At 38.5% G+C, this 19,346-nt stretch overlaps 2 protein-coding genes across 2 annotated transcripts in view; one reads left to right on the forward strand and one right to left on the reverse strand.

Annotated features, from left to right (window-relative positions):
- DDX60 (DExD/H-box helicase 60) overlaps window positions 1–19,346 on the forward strand; it is a 71,596-nt gene that overhangs the window by 48,668 nt on the left and 3,582 nt on the right. The window contains exons 26-36 of the mRNA XM_030563215.1: window positions 1,195–1,353; window positions 2,983–3,124; window positions 4,788–4,940; window positions 6,027–6,131; window positions 8,527–8,727; window positions 9,886–9,990; window positions 10,293–10,431; window positions 12,112–12,233; window positions 15,370–15,517; window positions 16,692–16,834; window positions 19,012–19,163. Of these exons, the coding sequence (XP_030419075.1) occupies window positions 1,195–1,353; window positions 2,983–3,124; window positions 4,788–4,940; window positions 6,027–6,131; window positions 8,527–8,727; window positions 9,886–9,990; window positions 10,293–10,431; window positions 12,112–12,233; window positions 15,370–15,517; window positions 16,692–16,834; window positions 19,012–19,163 (1,569 nt within the window). The remainder of the gene's footprint in view (window positions 1–1,194; window positions 1,354–2,982; window positions 3,125–4,787; window positions 4,941–6,026; window positions 6,132–8,526; window positions 8,728–9,885; window positions 9,991–10,292; window positions 10,432–12,111; window positions 12,234–15,369; window positions 15,518–16,691; window positions 16,835–19,011; window positions 19,164–19,346) is intronic.
- LOC115651919 (serine-rich adhesin for platelets-like) overlaps window positions 1–19,346 on the reverse strand; it is a 111,496-nt gene that overhangs the window by 43,176 nt on the left and 48,974 nt on the right. The window lies entirely within an intron of this gene.

A 19,346-nucleotide genomic window follows, 5' to 3' on the forward strand; every position in this document is an offset into this window, starting at 1 on the left:
GGGAAGGGAAATGGTTTATTCCCCTTTGTTGTGAGACTCAAGGAATCTGAGTCTGGAGGTCCCCCAGGGAAGGTTTTGGGAAGACCACAGTGAGCTAGGCACTGTATAAATCCCTGGCTGGTGGCAGCGTAATCAGGTCCAAGCTGGTAACTAAGCTTGGAGGTTTTCATGCTAACACCTATATTTTGGATGCTAAGGTTCAGATCTGGGAAAAAATGTTATGACATGGTGTGCAGTGGTGGGATAGATAGAATCCAGAAGCCAGTAGGAATATTATATTTTTCTTTTCTCTGCTAGGGGCTTTTAAGCAGAGAGGGTTTGGTTTTAAAAGGAACCAGAGAGAAATTTCTTTTTCTGTTCTCTCCTGGCAGTAGCTTGCATATTAAGCAAGGAACCATTAAGCTGTGACAAAAGGGTCTTTTGTCAGACAATAGCACTCCGATTGTGAGTCAAGTACCAGCAATACACATGCAAATAAAGTGGTTTTTCTGGTTTACTTTACATTTAAAAGATTAGCTAGAGGAAAAAGGCACTGTTGCTAGGCAGACCCCAGGAGGCAACAGAGCCAGCAATTCAGACAATAAACACCAGAGGGCACCTCAACACAAGAAAACAGGAACCATGCCTTCTAAGGCATAAATGGAGGCCGAGAGACAAATCAAAGACGCTGAGCACAGGCGAGATATGAAAAAAAACTACAAGAGATGGAGCTGAGGGAAAGAGAAAAAGAGGCTACCCACAGGTAACCCAGCACTCATTTCTTGATTAGGAAGCTATACCAGACACCCATTTCATGAAGGTGTAGTGCATTACCTTTTCTGGTTATTCCAAGGGTGCAGCTCTGTAGCACCAGTTTCATAGGGAGAAAACTACATTTCTTTCACAGATTGATACCTGCTCTCCCTCCTCTCTGTATGCTTCAGAATCTAAATTCTGGGAAGACAGATAAGAAATCAGGGTGGCAGGATCTTGCATCTAATTAGAATCTTGCTCAGAATATGGCTTTGCACATTTACTGAGACATATGACTCCAGCCAGGATAGTTGGCCATCTTTATACATTAAGAAGTGGAAACAGCACAAAGATATTCCTGCACGAATGCATGCACAACTGCACTCTACAATATGTAGAGGCAATTTATTTGAGAAATATAGTTACTACTAAGTTACCTAGTTTTTAAATTCTATTTTAAAGATTCGACATTAAAATGGTGGAAAAGTGGGCTGAAAATATAAATAACAATCTGGAGAAGAAGCAAAAGAGTAAACAAATACCACAGACTGAAAGGCAAATACATTTGCTAACAAATAGATTGAAAAAAATGGAGAAGTCCATGCAGAAGAATCAGACTGTGTAAGTATTACTTGCATTTGAATCTATTGAAACAATTTCTATTAGATTCATTGTTTAACCACATCTATGTGAAAGAGACCTTTCTAAACTAAAAAACACTTGATTTTTCTCTTATTCCCCTTCTACCTGTAGTCTTTCTCTAGGACTGTCAAAAGAAAAACTAGCCAAAGTTTCAAAGAACGTTCTTTAAAAAAATATAATGCGTACTTGCCTACCTCTCCAGAGAGCCCGTGAGCACAGCCCAGCTCCTTGATTGTGCAAAAAAAGACAGTTTTTATATTTTTCCCAGCATGCCTTGTTGAGGCTAGGATTATAGTCTGACTGCTCAAGTGCACTAAATATCCCAGGTTCAGAGAGAGAGAGGGATGGAGTGGTTGGAAGCACCAGGAGCCAGTCAGAGTCAGTCTGATCCCTCATCATTAAGGGTATGCAGTGCTTAATTTGTGATGAAAGATGTGTCGGGGCTCAAGCATCACCCTGGCAGCTGAGCAACGTTTCAGGGATGTTCCTCTGGCAGCAGTGATGTTGAATGGAGGCAGAATGTTGCTCTGCTTCTTGAATCTCTTACACACATAAAAGAAGTGATGTGGCAAGTTCAGAGGTGCCGGGGCTATGAACTGGCAAGCCTAGAGGTACTAGGCTATGAACTGCCAAACCTAGAGATGCCCGGGCTCAGCCCCAGCACAAATTAAGTACTGAGGGTATGTCAACCCTACAGCAGCATAGCTCCAGTGTTGATCCTTCCTACATTGATGAAAGGAGTCTTTTTAATCAGTGTAGTTAATCCACCTCTCCTTGAGGTGGTAGTTAGGTTGACAGAAGAATTCTTCCATTGACTTAGCTGCAGGGGTTAGGTTGACCTACCTGCATTGCACAGGGTGTGAAGTTTTTCACAGCCCTGAGTGATGTACCTAGGGGTAATGTAATTTTTAGATGTAAACCAGGCCTAACATGTGTGGAGACCAGAGTTCCAGCTCACCCTAGTCAGAGCTCTGTTCTTGGGCCCTAAACCAGAGTTAGTAGTTTAGATTTTCCTCAAACTCTATGTTAACTTTCCAAGACCACTTTCTCACCCCCATTGACTGTACCCTCTGTACATCATTTATTTCTTAGGAGAAAAATCCTGGCATGGGGTAGGACTGATTCCTGGAGGGTTCCTTCACCATCCTTAAAGGGCCACCCTGTTACGCAACAAACATTTTCTTCCTGATTTTTCAGGTGTATCAGACCAAATTCATACAAAAACTAAATACAAATCAAAACTGAATACAAGTTCGAGTATACAATTTTTTGCCCACCTGTGGTACCTCAAGGCTCTGCCCTCATATCATTTTTCAGTTGAGTCAGAAGTGGAGTGTTTGACCAACACATTCATATTTTTTCATAGACCTAATCCTGCTCCACTGGCATCAGTAGGAATTCTGCCATTGACCTCAGCAGGAGTAGGTCCTGTATCTGAAAACAAACATCAGCCTAATGGTGTATTATGTACAATCTGGCAGAAGGATTGGTCTGGTGGGAATATCTCAAAACATAACAAATAATAAAATGTAGTGAACTTTTAAAACACTGATTGCAGATTTTCTTAGATAAAGGTTCAAACTAACAACTAATGTGTATTTTGTATAGTGACATGAAAATTACATCAAGTAAAACTGATAAAATGATACTTGAGGAGGCTGAGCATGGAAATTTGATGGAAAAACTTGGGAAGATAACTGAAATCCCTCCGGATTGCACCTATGCAAATAGCCAAGCTGTTGATACAGAGGTAAGAAAAAAGCAAAAGTGCTGCTAATTCTACATTTCAATAATAAATGCTGGGCCCTGAGAAAGAACTTATTCTGCAAAGGTTCTTCTATTTCCCTCATCAGTGTAGTATCTGAGCACCTTCCAGTAGTCTTTAAAAGATGTGACTAACATCTGTCATGTATGATTGGTTCTCTTTCTCATTGTCTTCCCAGGGGGAGAATTGTGTGCAGTGTAGCCTCTAATGTTATGTTTCTTTAAATGTACCTGTTGATACGTGTTTTCTAGAGAAGACAAGGTGAAAGAAGTGCACCTTGCACTTGGAATGGAATGTGGTGAGGTTTGTGATGGCCTGTAGCTCCCTGTGGGCATGTATTCCAAAGTCTGAGACTGGCTTCTGAGAAAACTCCATCTCCTGCACAGACAAGCTTTATTCTTGTGTTGGAAAGTTCTATTGTGCCTAAGATGTAGAGCTGTGAGCCATGGTCCTCATCCCAAAGATTTAGATGATTTTTTAGATCTCTTAAGCCCAGTCTAATCCATTGATGATTAGTACCAAGACCTTGAATTTGGCTTGATGTTCTATGGAAAGCCAATGTAGAGAGTGGAAGACAGGTCCAATTTGCTCAGGATAGCCAGTGTTGCTGAGTATTTTCTACTAGTTGGAGTTTCCTAAGGGTAATGGCTTCATGTCCAAGTATATTGCATTGCCACTTTACTTTTATTGGTAAAACTATTATAAGGGTAATTAAATATTAATCAAAATGAAACACTGTGTCTAAGATTAATTGCCCCCTTTTACTTTGAAAATTAATATGTTTTAAATGTATGTTCTATATATTTCAAAAATACATCCCAGAGTCTGATATTCTCCCCATGATTAGTTACTAGAAAACTTAAAATCAATCTGTCTTGATTGCTATTAGATATTAGCTTTCTTAGACTTAAAAATGTATTTGTCTACTTTAAAATATATATGCCACACACAAACATCTACTTATCCCTCAGTTGGTTTCTTGTTGGCCCTGATTTCATTTTAGGGACTACAGGTTGACACTTTTTCCATCTACTTTTTACCCTAACTCAAGATCAATTTCAAATAGCCATACTCATGTTGAGTAGCACTGTATACCCTATTGGATTCAGTGGACTAATGGAGGAGTAAGGTACTATTCAATGAATAAGAGTGGCAGAATGTAGCCCTTTCTCTATTGTTATTACTTGATTTTCTATGCTGGAAAAAATGTTACAGTGATGAGCACTATAGAAATTTCTGCCACTCTTACTCATATCAAGTAGTACCTGAAATCAATTAAAAATGCTCACTTAGGTAAATTTTACTCCATGTAAAGGTGGAAGAATCAATTGCTTGAACTGCAAAAAAACCCAAAAACCATGACTAAATTCAATTAATCAGATCTCAGAAAAGAGGTTTAACCAATGTGTTATTTGGTTTGAAATGTGTCACTGGCAGCCCACAGGATTATCTCTAACCCAAGCAGTGTTTTAGGCTACATCTGCATCTCTTGCACATTGGTAGTAACAGATTTCCTATTGAGAGTACTGGTTGGCCAAAGCAGGCAATTTTAGGACAATGCATTACTGAATTGTATTCCATTCTGGCAGTGGCTTAAATGAATGTAAATAAAAATGAAAAATATCTTTGAAATTTTTCATTTTCTTAGATTTTGAAGAAGGTGATTGATCGAGTGAAGTTCATGAAAACAAATACAACACTGAAAACACTGGCACTGAGAGGAATTGGATATCATCATGCTTCTGTGTCACAAAGAGGAAGACAGTTGGTGGAGATGCTCTTCAGGATGGGATTTATCCAGGTTCATCGTTTTTCACAATTTTTTTTTTAAGTATACAACAGTATCTGCTTTGAGAATAAAATATTTTTTACATGTAATGATCTCCTTTGAGTATGTGTTCACTTATTGAGGGCAAATGTAAGTGCAAGCACAATCCCTACAAAATGTACATTAAATGTATTCCTTAGTAATCAAATTGAATGGCATATCTATGCAGTTTACCAAACTGACACCATTTTAGAATACCTAAGATAAAATACAATAGGCTCTTAGACCCTAATCCTGCGAATACTTACATTTACATGCATTTCTGTATGTGAATAAAGTTAAGCATAAATATAAATATTAGCAGGATCGAGGCCTTGCTTTGTATATCTTTCAATATAAATTGTTTAAAATACATTACAGTGTTTAATAATAAAATACTTGGCTCTTTCATACAAACTTATTTGAAGATCCAAAACTGCTCAATTTTTTTTAAGATAAAGATAAGCATGGAAAGTAAGATTGGGATATTGAGATAGAAAAGTCAATTGACTTTTTGTGAGAGCCAAGACAATCCTTCTGCACCTCCCAACACCAAAAAAACCAACAACTAGCAACAGCACACCAAACCTTAATTAAAACAATGTGCAACCAGGGCACAAGAAGACAGAAGAAGCCACATAAAAATGGACAAAATACGTTAGGGTAAGCAATTATGACTTATCATTGAGGGGAGAACCAAGTTGTACATCAACCGTTAAAGCCATTATACTGTTAATAATTTAAAAAATCCAAATAAAAATGAAAGTGGCAGCAGTAATCCCTTACTTGTGTAGCAGTGATTTTCCACAGCTGCTCCATATTGTCTGTTCACCAGTCAGGATCATTTCTCTTCCCTCTTTCACTTGTTGAGCTACCACTTGTACCTAATTTACTCTGTTTATAATTCCATCATTTCAAGGATGGAGTACCTGTTGTGGGTACCTGTTATCATCTTTGCCTGGAAGTAATAATGTACAGAGGTGAATTAATTTTCTATTTAGCATTTCTATCTTTAAGGCTATCAGAATGGAAACACATGTTTATTAATATAATTTTCAATACTTATGTTTATTTTCCTAGGTGGTTACAGCTACTGGAACACTGGCTTTAGGAATCAACATGCCATGTAAATCGGTTGTCTTCACACAGAATTCTGTGTATTTGGATGCTCTGAACTATAGACAGGTATTGATATACACAGCCAGCTTAACTAACACGCACATCTGTACACACATACATAAATTTAGACAGAAAAGTTTTGGACAGCTGTATATGTGTATATATAAAAAGCTGGTTAAAATATTTCTGTCTAAAAAGTTTGATGAAAAAGGGAAAACACATACCACACATGAAGATTTTAGGCATATGATTAGGGCCCTACCAAATTCACAGCAACAAAAAACGCATCATGGAGCACAAAATCTGGTTTCCCTCTGTGATATCTGGTCTATTGGCACTCCACCACCATCCAACCAAATTAAGTGGGCTCAAATTCCAAGATGGACAAGACTCAGTTCTATACTTCTGACAGGTTTTCCTTATATAAAAATGTCACTACTTTAAAAAATGGAATATCAGAAAAATAGAACTTTGTACCACTATCAGCTTCCCAAGGAGTACCAACATTTGCTTCCACCAGAAGGTCCTGAGATATCGGACTTTAAAATATCATGATTCTGGGTACCAAGAAGCTATTTGAGAGGTTTATTAAATTTGCCTCTAAGGCCTGAAAGTTGGACTCATGGCTCAGGCACCTGGCTTGACAGGTGGAAAGGATACAAAAATAGTCCCAATAAAAATATTAAAATTGTAAAAGATTCTTACATCGTGTTTTGTAACATATGGTGCATATATAGAATATATGATTTATTGGCAGTAATTTGTAATGATCTGCATAATTGCACATGGTTTCATCACTGATAAACAATGCAGCAGATTTTATACATGGCTTGGATGCATAGGGCAAAGGACAGAGAAGAATAAAAGATGACCCCCAGGTTTCAGGCTAGAGCAATAAAGAGGATGGGGATGGTGTTGATGGTAAAATAAAGGGAACTGGAGAGGGCTTGAGAGACAAGCTCAGTAGTTTGGTTATGTTATGCTTAATTTCAGTGAGACATTGAAAAGGAAAGGTCAGAGACACAAGATGAGATGCAGGATTGGAGAGGATGGAGACAACTCAGGAGTGGATAGGTAGATTTGTAAATTGTCAGAATAGAAGCAGCAGTTTAAACCATGAGAGCAGACAAAATCAGCTAAATAGATGACGTAAAGGGAAGAGGAGGAATCCAAAGACTGAGCCTTGAAGAATCCCAACAGCCAGTAGATAAAATGGGAGAGACCCAGTGAAAAGCCTTTATGCTGTTCACCATCACGTACTCTGGTTCTGCTCCACAGCTTCAGCACTGATTCTCTGTGGATGAGTTATACCAAGAGCTGGTCAAACAAAAAAGGGGGAAATTATTCACAAATTTTTTGCAAAAGAAATAGTCCATTTTTCCTCAGACATGTTGGAATTAAAAATATTTCAACCACTTTAATTCTTCCCTGTGGCATTTGGGAGTGATGCTGTGTTGTTTCTGGGGGCCCAGTATAACCAATGCTGAATTTGAACCTAAGTGTTTTACAATAAATTATTTTATTACACACATTTTTATTTAATTGTGATGAGCTATTGCAATCCAGGGCCCTGGGTGGTGAGAAGATCACCTGGAGGCAGATTGCACAATACAAATAGTATGTCTATATGGGACAGCTGTGGGTGTTTTATTGCAGTGTAGACATACCCTTTGGTACTTATATCCCTGAAGGCTAAGGAGAGAAGAGCTGTCTGAGAAGTGGCCATGGCCAGGAAGGTGGGACAATACACCAATTCTACCCATCCCCTCGATAGCCTCGTCTGGCCAGGCTCTTATGGAGCCCCAGCTGTAATTTAAAGTTGCCCTCATCTGACAACCATTGAGGGAGGTGGTAGTACAATCACTGCAAGCCTCCTCCCCATAGCCAGGCACAAATCTCCCCATTGGCATAAGAAGTTGAATATAGCCTTTTGCATTCTTTTCTGCTGGCCACATAATAAAGATTGCAGCATTCTTGGAATGTTCTAACCATCTAATCTTACAAAACTGGCCAAGGAACAGCACATCCTCAGCTCCTTTTCTCCCACCCTCCATTTTTCTTCCCCTGTCTTGGCTGTGAGCTGGAAAGGCAGGCAGGGAGCAATCAAGTCATTTCTCTACTTCCCCTGCATCTCAGATCCTCTCTTCCCTATCTAAAAGAGTAGCACCCACATAAATATATATTATCGATTCATAGTTTGTCTTTCTGTACTGACAGAATCAAAAATCCCTCTGATATGCTTCTTTCAAATCTAGGGTGACCAGATGTCCTATTTGTATAGGGAAAGTCCCATTTTTGGGGACTTTTTCTTATATAGGCACCTATTACCCTCCACCCCCGTCCCGTTTTTTTCACAGTTGCTATCTGGTCACCCTATTCAAACCAGAACAACTGGCATTACTGCAATGACTTTGTGCAATCATGGCAATAAGAAAAAAATGTTGGCATTGCTTCTCTCTAGATGTCTGGACGTGCTGGACGACGTGGTCAAGACTTGCTGGGAAATGTGTTTTTCTATGACATTCCATTGCCAAAAGTAGACAAGCTTATAAAATCCAATGTACCTCAACTGAGAGGCCAGTTCCCTCTGAATATGTCGCTAGCACTGAGACTTATGCTGTTGGCTGCAAAAGCTGATGACAAAGAAGATGCAAAAGTGAAGGTATATTATGTGGTTGTAGGCTATCAATGCTCAGTTAGATAATGGAACCTTTATATATTTTTAGATCACATGCTGAAGAATTTTTATTTAGTTCAACACCAAATATGTATTTTTGCTAACCTGAAAAATCTACGTTTTTAATAAATGGGGGGATTTCCGATTTCTAATACACATTAAGTAATACAAAATAATTATGATCTTTCCCTTTCCCTACACTGTTCACATTATTTTCAGTGGAATACAATTTTCTTAAGTGATATATATTTGGATCAAATATATCTATGCTATTTTTATATAGATGTTATGATCACAGAAATTAGCTGAAAAGGCCCTATAAAATCCTTCAGTACATATTTAGTATTTTGTGCAGTTTAGTTTTAAATACATCAAACAGTGATCCTAATAGATCTCAATGTCAAGTTTTCCTGATAGTCATCGTAAATTTTCCCTTTTTTAATTTCATCCTATTTTTTTCCAGGAAACTCTTTGTACTAATCTCAGCACTTCCTCTCCCTATTTGGTGTTTACACCATTCAAATGTTTGCAGATTATTACATTGTCTCACCTTTTCCTGCTCTTAGACAAATTATATTTATTTAGTTCTTTTAATCTTTCATCAGTCAATTCCTCCAGCACGCTGATCTTTTTTTCCTCTTCTCTGAACTCCCTCAAATTTTGTCAGTCTTTCTGCTAGTGAGGTGTCCAGAAATAGATGTAATAGGAACAAAACCATACAAAGCGGCATGGACAGATTTAAGGGGCAATAGGACAGTAAATGCCACCACCTCCTCCCCATGTTGCAGTGTTCTTGGAGTGGTTTAAGCAACTCTGATATCAGTAAGAAGGCAGAGGGAAAGGGAAAAGGAGCAGAGAAAGGGGACTCAACTGCCTAGGGAGAGGAAGTTTATCTTATTGTCTTTATAAATACACCTTCACTACTTCTTCCATTTTCTCTTTCTTGTGTAGACTGCATCCAAGAGTAATTTTGTCCCCAAAATGGAATGGTGAATGGACACACACACCCTCCCCAACAGCGTAATTCCCCCTTCTCCCAAAACATCCCATGAGCATTGTTGTATCATAAGCAGGGCATTCCTTAGCAAGTTACTAAGTTAGACATTTTAGAGAGTGATAAATCTATGTATTTTTCCTCCTAAGGTTTTATCACTATTGAAGCATTCGCTTCTCTCCTTCAACCAGCCAAGAGTCGTGGAGATATTAAAGCTCTACTTTTTATTTTCTTTGCAATTTCTTGTCAAGGAGGTAAGATTCCACTTTGTCTTGCAGTTTTCAGGGGCAAAATCTGGTTGTTATAATACTCCACTGTAATTAAGTTTACATTATATCTCGTGCTACCAGAATGATCCACTGTACTGCAAGGCGTGGAACAGAGGAGAACGGTTTTCTATGTAACTCCCCAAGTCACAGAATTCTCCACAATGGTGGCATAAGCAATATTTAATGCTGAACAATATCATGGTCCAAATTACAAAAATGACAGTCGTTTGTAACTGTAGATTAATACAAGGTCCAGTCATAGTTTACTAAATTGTTTAATTCTTTAGGGATATTTGGATCAAGAAGGTAATACCATGGGATTTGCTGGACTTGTAAGTCATCTGCATTATCATGAACCTTCCAATTTTGTCCTAGTTGGCTTTCTTGTGAAGGGCTTGTTTCACAAACTGTGCCAGCCGAGGAAAGGTAAGTTCATGTTCACTACTTTTTTACATAGTTAAGAAATTGACACTAAATTAAAAATAATTGTTAAAGAGTAGAAGACAAGTTACATATATAGCGGAAAAAAGAACCCAGATATATTCCATCTCTTCTGGTTATTTCCTCCAATCAATCAGCATCACCTCTGTCTTGGCACAACTGAACTTCAGCCAGCTAGCCATCATCCAAACCCCTATCACAGCTGAACAAGCAGAGAAACTGCACTGTTCTGATCTGATGAAAAAGATGAGTGAATGTTGCAGTTTTGGGTAATTGCATCTATAACCTCTCTGTGGTGTGCTCAAGGGATGCTCCATTAGGTCTCACGCCTTCAGTGTCACCTCTCTCTGGTCAGGGACTTGCATTTATCTGCCTCCAGACCTGGCATGTAGGCTGCATCCCCTTACAATTCACTGTGATTGTTCCAGCAGGTTTGATTTGTTCAGCATTTGCAGTTTCACACTCTCTCAAGGGCTAAGACAGTAGTTTACTAGGGACCAGACAGCCTTACTTAGATCACAGTGCATTTATTTTAGATAAAGAGATTATAAAGAAAATATAATAAAAGACAAACACATATACCCATCCGTTCTATAGTGATCCTGGCTGGTTCCAGTTCTTCCAACCCTTCAGCAAGATTTGCCTTTTCCCCCTCCTCCACTTTGGCCAAAGGTTCATGTCAGTTTATTGGATAAAAGTGAGAGCCCCCTTGAGTAAGTTTAAACTCAGCCTTTATACCCCAAAGCCCTCCTTTGTCTCCTGGTCTCTTGAAGCTAGTCTGAGCCAGTATGTGAAATTCCCCCCATGGGGTTGTACTTATGTGTCTCAGGGTCTGCAGTAACTGCCTACCACTTATTTTAGTTCCTGAAAGGAGCTCCGTAACCCTCCCCAACCAGCCTACATACAAGCCTGGGTTCACAGAGATACAGATTAAAGTGGATCCAATAGTCTCAGGATATGCCTGCATTAGTCATAGCTGCCTGTCGCAGTCAACAGCACGCTTATGGCTCCACGTCTGAAAATTCCTCACTATCTTACACTGTGGCCTTACATTTACATTGAACAAAAGGGGTAAACAAAACACGAGAGAGAGAGACTCCTGCGGGTAGATGTTCAATTGCTGAATAGCACCCTATGAATCTTCTCAGAAAGAATACAATAGAGCCACTCGATCATGGTTCTTTCTATCCCTGCCAGAATACACAACTTTCTGAACAATAGCATCAAAAGCAACTAACAGATCTAAAAGAGTCATCACTGATATTTGGTCTTTGTCCATTGTCAAAAGGAGATCGCTGATTAAGGGGACCAGAGCTATGTTCAAATTTAAAACCAAATTAGAAGAAATCAAGAAAATCTGCACACTCTTGCTAAAGCCAGAGCTGCCTCAGTAAAATTTTCTCAATAGGCTTCCCTCAAAATATTAGACATGCAACATGGCAGCTCCTAGTTCCTCCCAAGTCCATGTAGTGTAATGGAGTTTGGACACATTACCCAAATTATATCACAAGCAGCAACATAATGTATTTTTGCACCTACATTAGAGATATTTTTTCTAGAATTAAAAAGTTTGCTACATGAGTTTTTCCAAATGCTTAAGATATTAGCTAGTTTAGGCTTTAATCCCCACATTCTTGTTCTGTCTGAGTTTTCTGTTTTGAATAGATTCAAAGACGTTTTCTAAAGAGGTGATGGAACAGCTAGTCCTAGTACTGGCAAATCTGTTTGGAAGAAGATATATCCCAGCCAGTATTATTAAATCTAAACAAAAGTTTTACCAGTCAAAGGTAAGATGAAATGTCTTGTTTTATTTTTTAAAAATATTTAGTAAAGAATGATAAAATAAAACAGAGAGGTAGGCTAAGTGATTGTTGATGATTTGAACAATAGATCTACAGGAGACATAACCTCTCTTTTGATGTTAGAGTATCACACTGTGTAACTGTAGGCTGCTAGCCTGAGCCCTCAGTTCAGAAAGCGCTCACACCATGCTGGTTCTAGCCCTCTTTATCACCTTGTTCTAGCCCTCTTTTATTTGTTCACAATAAAACCGTTTAATATAAGATCCATATATAAACCCAGTATTTTCCCTTGACCCAGGGTCTTCTTCAGCGGCCTATCTAGTCCTAACATGTTTTAGTCTACCACTCACTTGCAGGCCTGCCAACAAGAAAGGCAAAGGGGCCCTGGAGATTTAAAAGGGCACAGGAGTCCCGGGCCTCTTTAAATCATCTGGATGGGCCTGAGGGGGCCTAGGTGCATAAAACCACTCTGGACCCTGTGCTTTGTGGGGCCCCCGTGGGCTGGTGTGGGTGGTCCCGAAAGTGACAGATTCATCACTTCCACCCCAGACTCCGCTCCCCTTAGGGACAGCCCTGGCCCTGGCCTGGAATTTCTGTCAATGGGCCTGCTCACTTGCCTGAGAGTCACTCTACTCCAAGGCCCTCCACAGGCACCAACCTATTTCCTGTAAGGTTCCCTTGACCTAGGAGCTTCCTACTACAGTCTTTCTACTGCGAGCAGCTATCTTCAATACCTGGCCCCCTTGCTGGCTTTTATAATCAGCTAGTCTATCTCAGCTATGAGGTAGCTGATCAGTCACTGGTGAGGCTCAGTGTTAACTCTCCTTAAGCAGCCAATCACTTTCAGTCAGTAATGAAAGCCATATACACAACCCTTAATTTAACAGAATCATTATTAGATGCAAACATAAAGGTTGGAGATTTGATGATCTTTAGATGAGAGTTGGATCTCTTTGCAAGCCTAATTTTGTGAACTCAGTTTTAAACAGGAAGATCATCTCCATCTCTTGAACTTGAAGATTTCCTCTACAACAGCTAGAAGCCTCTGAAAAACTTTTTCACAATTTGGACTCCAGTTTTAGAAACTGTTTCACAGACTACCTCCCTTCCCTCTCAAATAACATCCCTATGGCAGTTAATTGTTTACATGGCAAAATAATATTGGAAATGTTTCAATATACTTTTTTTTGGCTTACTTTTAATGCTGTTTAAACTATGGAAACAAGATAGCTCTCTACAGACCACAAGCTGCTGCTCTATGGACCACAGTTTGGGAACTTCTGCTCTACTATATTTTAACTGAGTAGGGGAAGATGTTGTCTTATCTTTAGATTATGTATTAATTATATTGATTACTTAAGAATCCCCAGTTATCATTTTGAGGGTTGCCAGGTTCTTGCCCCAAGATCAGGCCCACTATTATTCAAATTATTATATACACTTCTACCCCGATACAACACAACTCAATATAACACGAATTTGAATATAACAGAGAAAAGCAGTGATCGGGGGTGGGGGGCAGGGCTGCGCGTGCCGGTGGATCAAAGCAAGTTCGATATAACGCAGTTTCACCTATAACATGGTAAGATTTTTTGGCTCCTGAGGACAGTGTTCTATTAGGGTAGAGGTGTAATTGGGAACCCTGATGTGCACAGTTGCAACACTCACACCATGGGAACTCCTTTATATTTACAAATATAGTTCATTAATACATTTAGCACAATCACAAACACCCCAACTCAGTAAGGTAGATAAAAATACTACAGAATGTACATCTGCACACCCATATACTCACACCATCTCCTGTAGAACAACCTGAACTGTTAGCCATCATCTTCCTCATCACCATCACCTTCCGCATCATCACCAATGGCCATCATTCTGGCATCTCCCAAGGACTACATCTCTCTCTCCTACTGCCCCTAAGCTGGGATACCACTTTTATAATATGTTACGCTTACTGTCCTAACCAGTATTTTGGTTGTTTCCAAGTTCCAACTTGTGGTGAACCTTTTAAGTTTAAAAGGGTATTTACTTAGGAAAGCCCCTATGCCAACCTGCTTTAACACATCTTCTGTGTTAAAGGTTGCAGCCACATATGGACCTTTTGCTTTAACTCTTCACCATCTATCTAGGTGAAAGGTCCTAACATATGTATGCTAACTTTGCCTTAGCTCACCATACAGGATGTGGCCTGCAGGTCCCTTGTGTTACAGCCAAAATATACTCTAATATAGACTTATAAACCTATTATAATAAAATAATCAAACCTATTATAATAAAATAATCAAAATAAGAAATTTATAAGAAAAAATATATAGGCAAGCAAGCAAGCTAGCTTTAAATGTACCTTGTGTATGTCAGTTTACTGCCAGGACACTTTTGTGTTTGAATTATTTACGTGTGGTCAGAACTTCCCCTTAAACTCTATTTTCAGCTCCCCAAATACCTGAGGTTTTCCGTTGGGCTTTTTTCTGTGCAAAGTCTATCTGTTCAAAGTTCATAGGTCTCAAGCTTTATGCTAACTTGCTGAAGCTAATGTCTTACAGGATACAGGCCTGTAGGTTTTTTGCATTACTGCTCAATATAATGCAAAGCAGTAAATCTAATAAAGGCAAGCTAGCACACTGGCTACAAAGATCAGATGTTTGTGTGGTGGGATAACATCTTTCCTATGTAACCTATAATGTGTACAGCATAAATTACTGATTTGTGCTTAGCAGAGCTGCTGTTTCAGTCTGTTTACAGGCTCAGGAAGAAAATGTTGACATTTTCAAGCTCTAGAAACTTAAAAATGAAAGCTTGAGATTCAGCAAAACTGTTCTGTTTCAATGGGTGGATTACCAGGCACATTCTGTAGCCACAAAATTGCAGACTACAACATAGGGTTTGACTTATTATGGAGATAATCGGTTCTAAAGTCTTGCTTTTAAAAACAGTGACTTCAGTTGGAAATATCTAACATCAAATATGTTAAATGTTGTCACTGCTGCAATGTCATAACAATATAAAAGTATAGTATACAGCTCAGCTTTTCTGTTCCCTTTTTGTTGCTCAGAAAACTGGTAAAATTCTAGACTGAATGTAAGTGTTCTATCCCACAAAATTTGTATTGTTTTAGGTGTTCCTTGACGATCTCCCAGAAGACTTTGCTGTTGCATTACATGAGTACAACAACAAAATAGAGGAGAATTTTGGCCATTTTTTATTGATTATTTCCAAGATGGCTGATATGAAACAAGAATACCAACTTCCTCTTTCAAGGACTGGTAAGTGAATGCTACATTTATATATTCATATTCACTGTGGTTTGCTTCATTGAAATATTATGTTTTGGGCTATTAGAGCCTGTCTAGTGGCAGTGTAATGTGGAAGATAGGGGCTCAATTCCTTGTTCATAAGTCAACACATGCTAAAATCTGTATGAAAGCAATAGCCCTCTGAGGTAGGAAATATCTCACTTTGATATCTTGCAATTTTCTTGCCAACTAAAGAACTTGCACTGATGGACTCTAAAATGGATTTTGGCAAAGCCTCGTTAGAAGGAGGGTAATAATAATGGTCTTCCATGTGAAAAGAGAACAGGAAGAAAGTGTAGGTTCAGACTGCAAAAAAAGACATAAAGAACCCTCTGAGTAGAAAGAAATATGGTATGATAGTGTAACAGGTTGGCAGTGTTTGCCTGAAGCACCCATCTTGTTAGCAAGATCCTTGCTGCTCTAACTGAGACTACAAATCCAGTTATTGTAGTGGCTTCCAGCCCTGTACATCTACATCTAGACCAGAGGATATATTGCTACTGCACTTATGTCCATCCATAGCTCTTACTCTGTGACTATCACATAGTAACTGAGGGAGGAGGGAGGGAGGTTGGAGCCTGCTCAGTGCAGATGGAATGTTCCCAGGTTGTAGCAGCAGTCTTCTGAATTCTACTGAGCATATACAAATGGTGATCAGGTTGTCAGCAAAATCTGGGTAGATTTTTTTCCTGGGAACCCCAGAAGATACCTCTCTGATTACAGGACTAATTGCAAATATTGCTTCACCCCCTTAAGGCATTTCTTCAAAGAAATTGGTGGAAAATGTTTTAGTACTGGCTAATCAGCCTATTTTTCCCTAAACTCATTCTCATAAATGGCTGGCCACTTTTGCTGAATCTTTCAAAAAAAAAAAATCAGTTTGAGGCAGAAACCAACCATGGAAAATTTTAGATCAAGTAGTCAAAATCTGGCAGAATTATAAGCAGTGGAAAGCAGAGGCTTATTATAGAAAGTGATAGATAACTCTAATGATAAGCAGTCTATAAGTTCAAAATTATAAATAGAACTATTAAGTCAAAAAGAGTAATAAAAATATTTCTTGCATTAACTGATCCTTTCTCAGAGGACAGTTGTGTTGCATATATAGTCTTAAACTTTTCATTTCATATCTTGTTCCGGTTAGATTTTTCAGGTGAAGAATGCAATGACTCTAAACTGGTGTCTCACTTGACGAGTTGTAATGAGGGAAGAACTGCTGTTTCACCTTTTGCATGCCTGTCTGGAAACATGGATAGTGATTTACTTCATGCAGAGACTGTCAACAGTGTAAGTGGGGGAGATTTGTAAAGTATTAATGCAGGTTCACTTTGTCTACGCTCCAGAATAAATATATTAAGATACTCCATATGAAAAAGGAATTGCCACTCTAGTAACTACAGTTTGTACTTTTTATTTACCTGGTGTCTGAGGATATCAAAGTGCTTGACAAACATTAAGGAATCTAGCTTCACAATAGCTCTGAGGTAGGTATTTTGCCTATTTTACAGATTGGGAAACTGAGGCATAGGGAAATTTAGGCAGCATTCTTCTGCTAAAAGAGAAGACAGTGATCTATTGCTATTAGGAAAGAGGCGTCTATCCTCTGTTTAGAGAATCAAATTCTGCCTGACCTACATTCACACTGATTTTAGTAGAGATGCTCAGGCAAAATTTGCTCCATATTTTGTATTACTTCCAAGAAGTATATATTCCTAAAAAGGAGCTTATTTAATGCTGTCAAATATAAGGAATATATAATGCCTGTTTTCTAGGGCTCAGCTGGCTTCCTGTTCACTTTTGGTGCCAATTTTGATCTAATGCCCTATATAGTCTGAAATCTGTTAAAGGGAGAGAGATTCTTTCTACATGTACTGCCACTGTAATTGAAATCAGTTGTGAAGCTTTCAGGGATTTAACTATAGAGGTAACTGTCTGGAGGCCTGTCATTTTCAGCAGGTAACATTTAATTTTGGAACACAGTCCCTGCATTTGTTGATCAGAACCTGAGTCTGATGGGGGCTTGGTATAATGCTCATCTATTTACTCACACTTTTGTGTGAATTGGGTGATGGTAGAGGCGGCTATGGAGCTATTTATAAGAGAATGTTAATTTAGTCTGATGGAGTTGATTCTGTTTTCTTTTAATTTAGAGCTTCTTGGATAAGCCCATTTTTATAAACAAAAATGTTTTAAAAAGTACTGTAAAGAATAAAACTACTTTTATAAATTGGTATAGGTGTTTCCTTTCTAGAATCCATAATTAGAAAAGAGACACTCTCCCACTGATTTTTTCAGTCGTTCACTAAGCCAGCAGAAGTTTTCAGTTATCATTTTTAATTCCTTAATATGCTTTCTTTTCTACACTACTAGTAATCTAATAAAATGAAAATATGTAACAATTATAGGAAAATAATTTTCTGGAATATTTTAGTAATAATATTAATTTGTCTTAAAATGTAAAACTCTCCTGTAAATAAGAGGTTTCACTGACTGTTACTTTTTCCTTGTCTTTCCATCCTTCTGATAGGAACTCTGTAGTATTTAACAAACTGACACTTCGTGAGCAGTTATTTTCCTTGCCTTTGCTTAAAAAAAAATCTCATTTTGTGTGTCTGTTCTCTTGGGTTCCATTTGCTATGTAACCTTCTTTGCATAAATTTGGAAGAAAGAATTTCAAAAATAATCTAAACTTAAGATCCTAAATATTTAGGCACGTTAATAAGAGGCCTGATTTTTCAAAAAACATATTGAGGGTCCAGCTAGTGTGACCAGATGTCCTGATTTTATAGGGACAGTCCCGATTTAGGGGCTTTTTCTTATATAGGCACCTATTATTCCCAGCCCCTGTCCCGATTTTTCACACTTGCCCTCTAGTCACCCTAGGTCCAGCAGATCCCATTATTCAAAAGGAGCTGCTAGGTGCTTAGCATTATTGAAAATTTGGTCCATTCTTTAGGAGTCTAAATAAGGATTTAAGAGCCTAATTTTTAGTTATGCTTGGCTGGGATTCTTTAAGAAATCTTAGTTTTCATACAATAAATTAACCATCATTCTAAAGTGATGACTACTTTTATTAATGCTTTATTTCCAGCAAGAATGCCATAAGGGCTTTGTCCTGCAAACAAAACTACCCAATGAGGTCAATGGAATTTCCGCTCTTGGGCTCCAGTTCAGCAACGTACTTGATCATGTGCCTAACTTTAAGCACATGAGTAATCCCACTGACTTCAGGCCTTGCTGAATTTAAGCTTCCAGGATCAGACTTAAGTCTGGCACCCAGACACAGAAACCAAAAAACAGACTGTCTAGGTAAAACAAGATGGGTGGCAACCCTACTTAAGTGTTGAGTTGACATGTAGATGAGTAACGTCAAAACATGAAAAACCCTGGATGAGCACACAAATAATTTATACAGTAAACCTGAAAGATCTGAATCTTAAAATTAAGTTGCACTGTTTTCTCAGGTCATATTACGCACAGTTGGTATTACTGCTGGAAATATTCCTGTACTTTGTGCAAAGAAATTTGACAATCGAAGAAGAAGAATGCCACTTAATGCTTATGCACTTGACTTCTATAAACATGGTTCTTTGAAAGCAATGGCACAAGATAATGGGTAAGCAGCTGATGGTTCTTTGATTTAATTTTTCATCTTAGACATGGTTATAAGTAACCTTGATAGTTAAAACATTATGCATATTGCATCATCTTCTCCCCAGCCCCTCATCCATTTCAGTGAGTGAAGAACATACCATCATAACTTTTGACTGTGAACACTCCTAACACTACTGTATTTACT

Source organism: Gopherus evgoodei, chromosome 5 (assembly GCF_007399415.2).
Source record: "Gopherus evgoodei ecotype Sinaloan lineage chromosome 5, rGopEvg1_v1.p, whole genome shotgun sequence".
NCBI lineage: Eukaryota > Metazoa > Chordata > Testudines > Testudinidae > Gopherus > Gopherus evgoodei.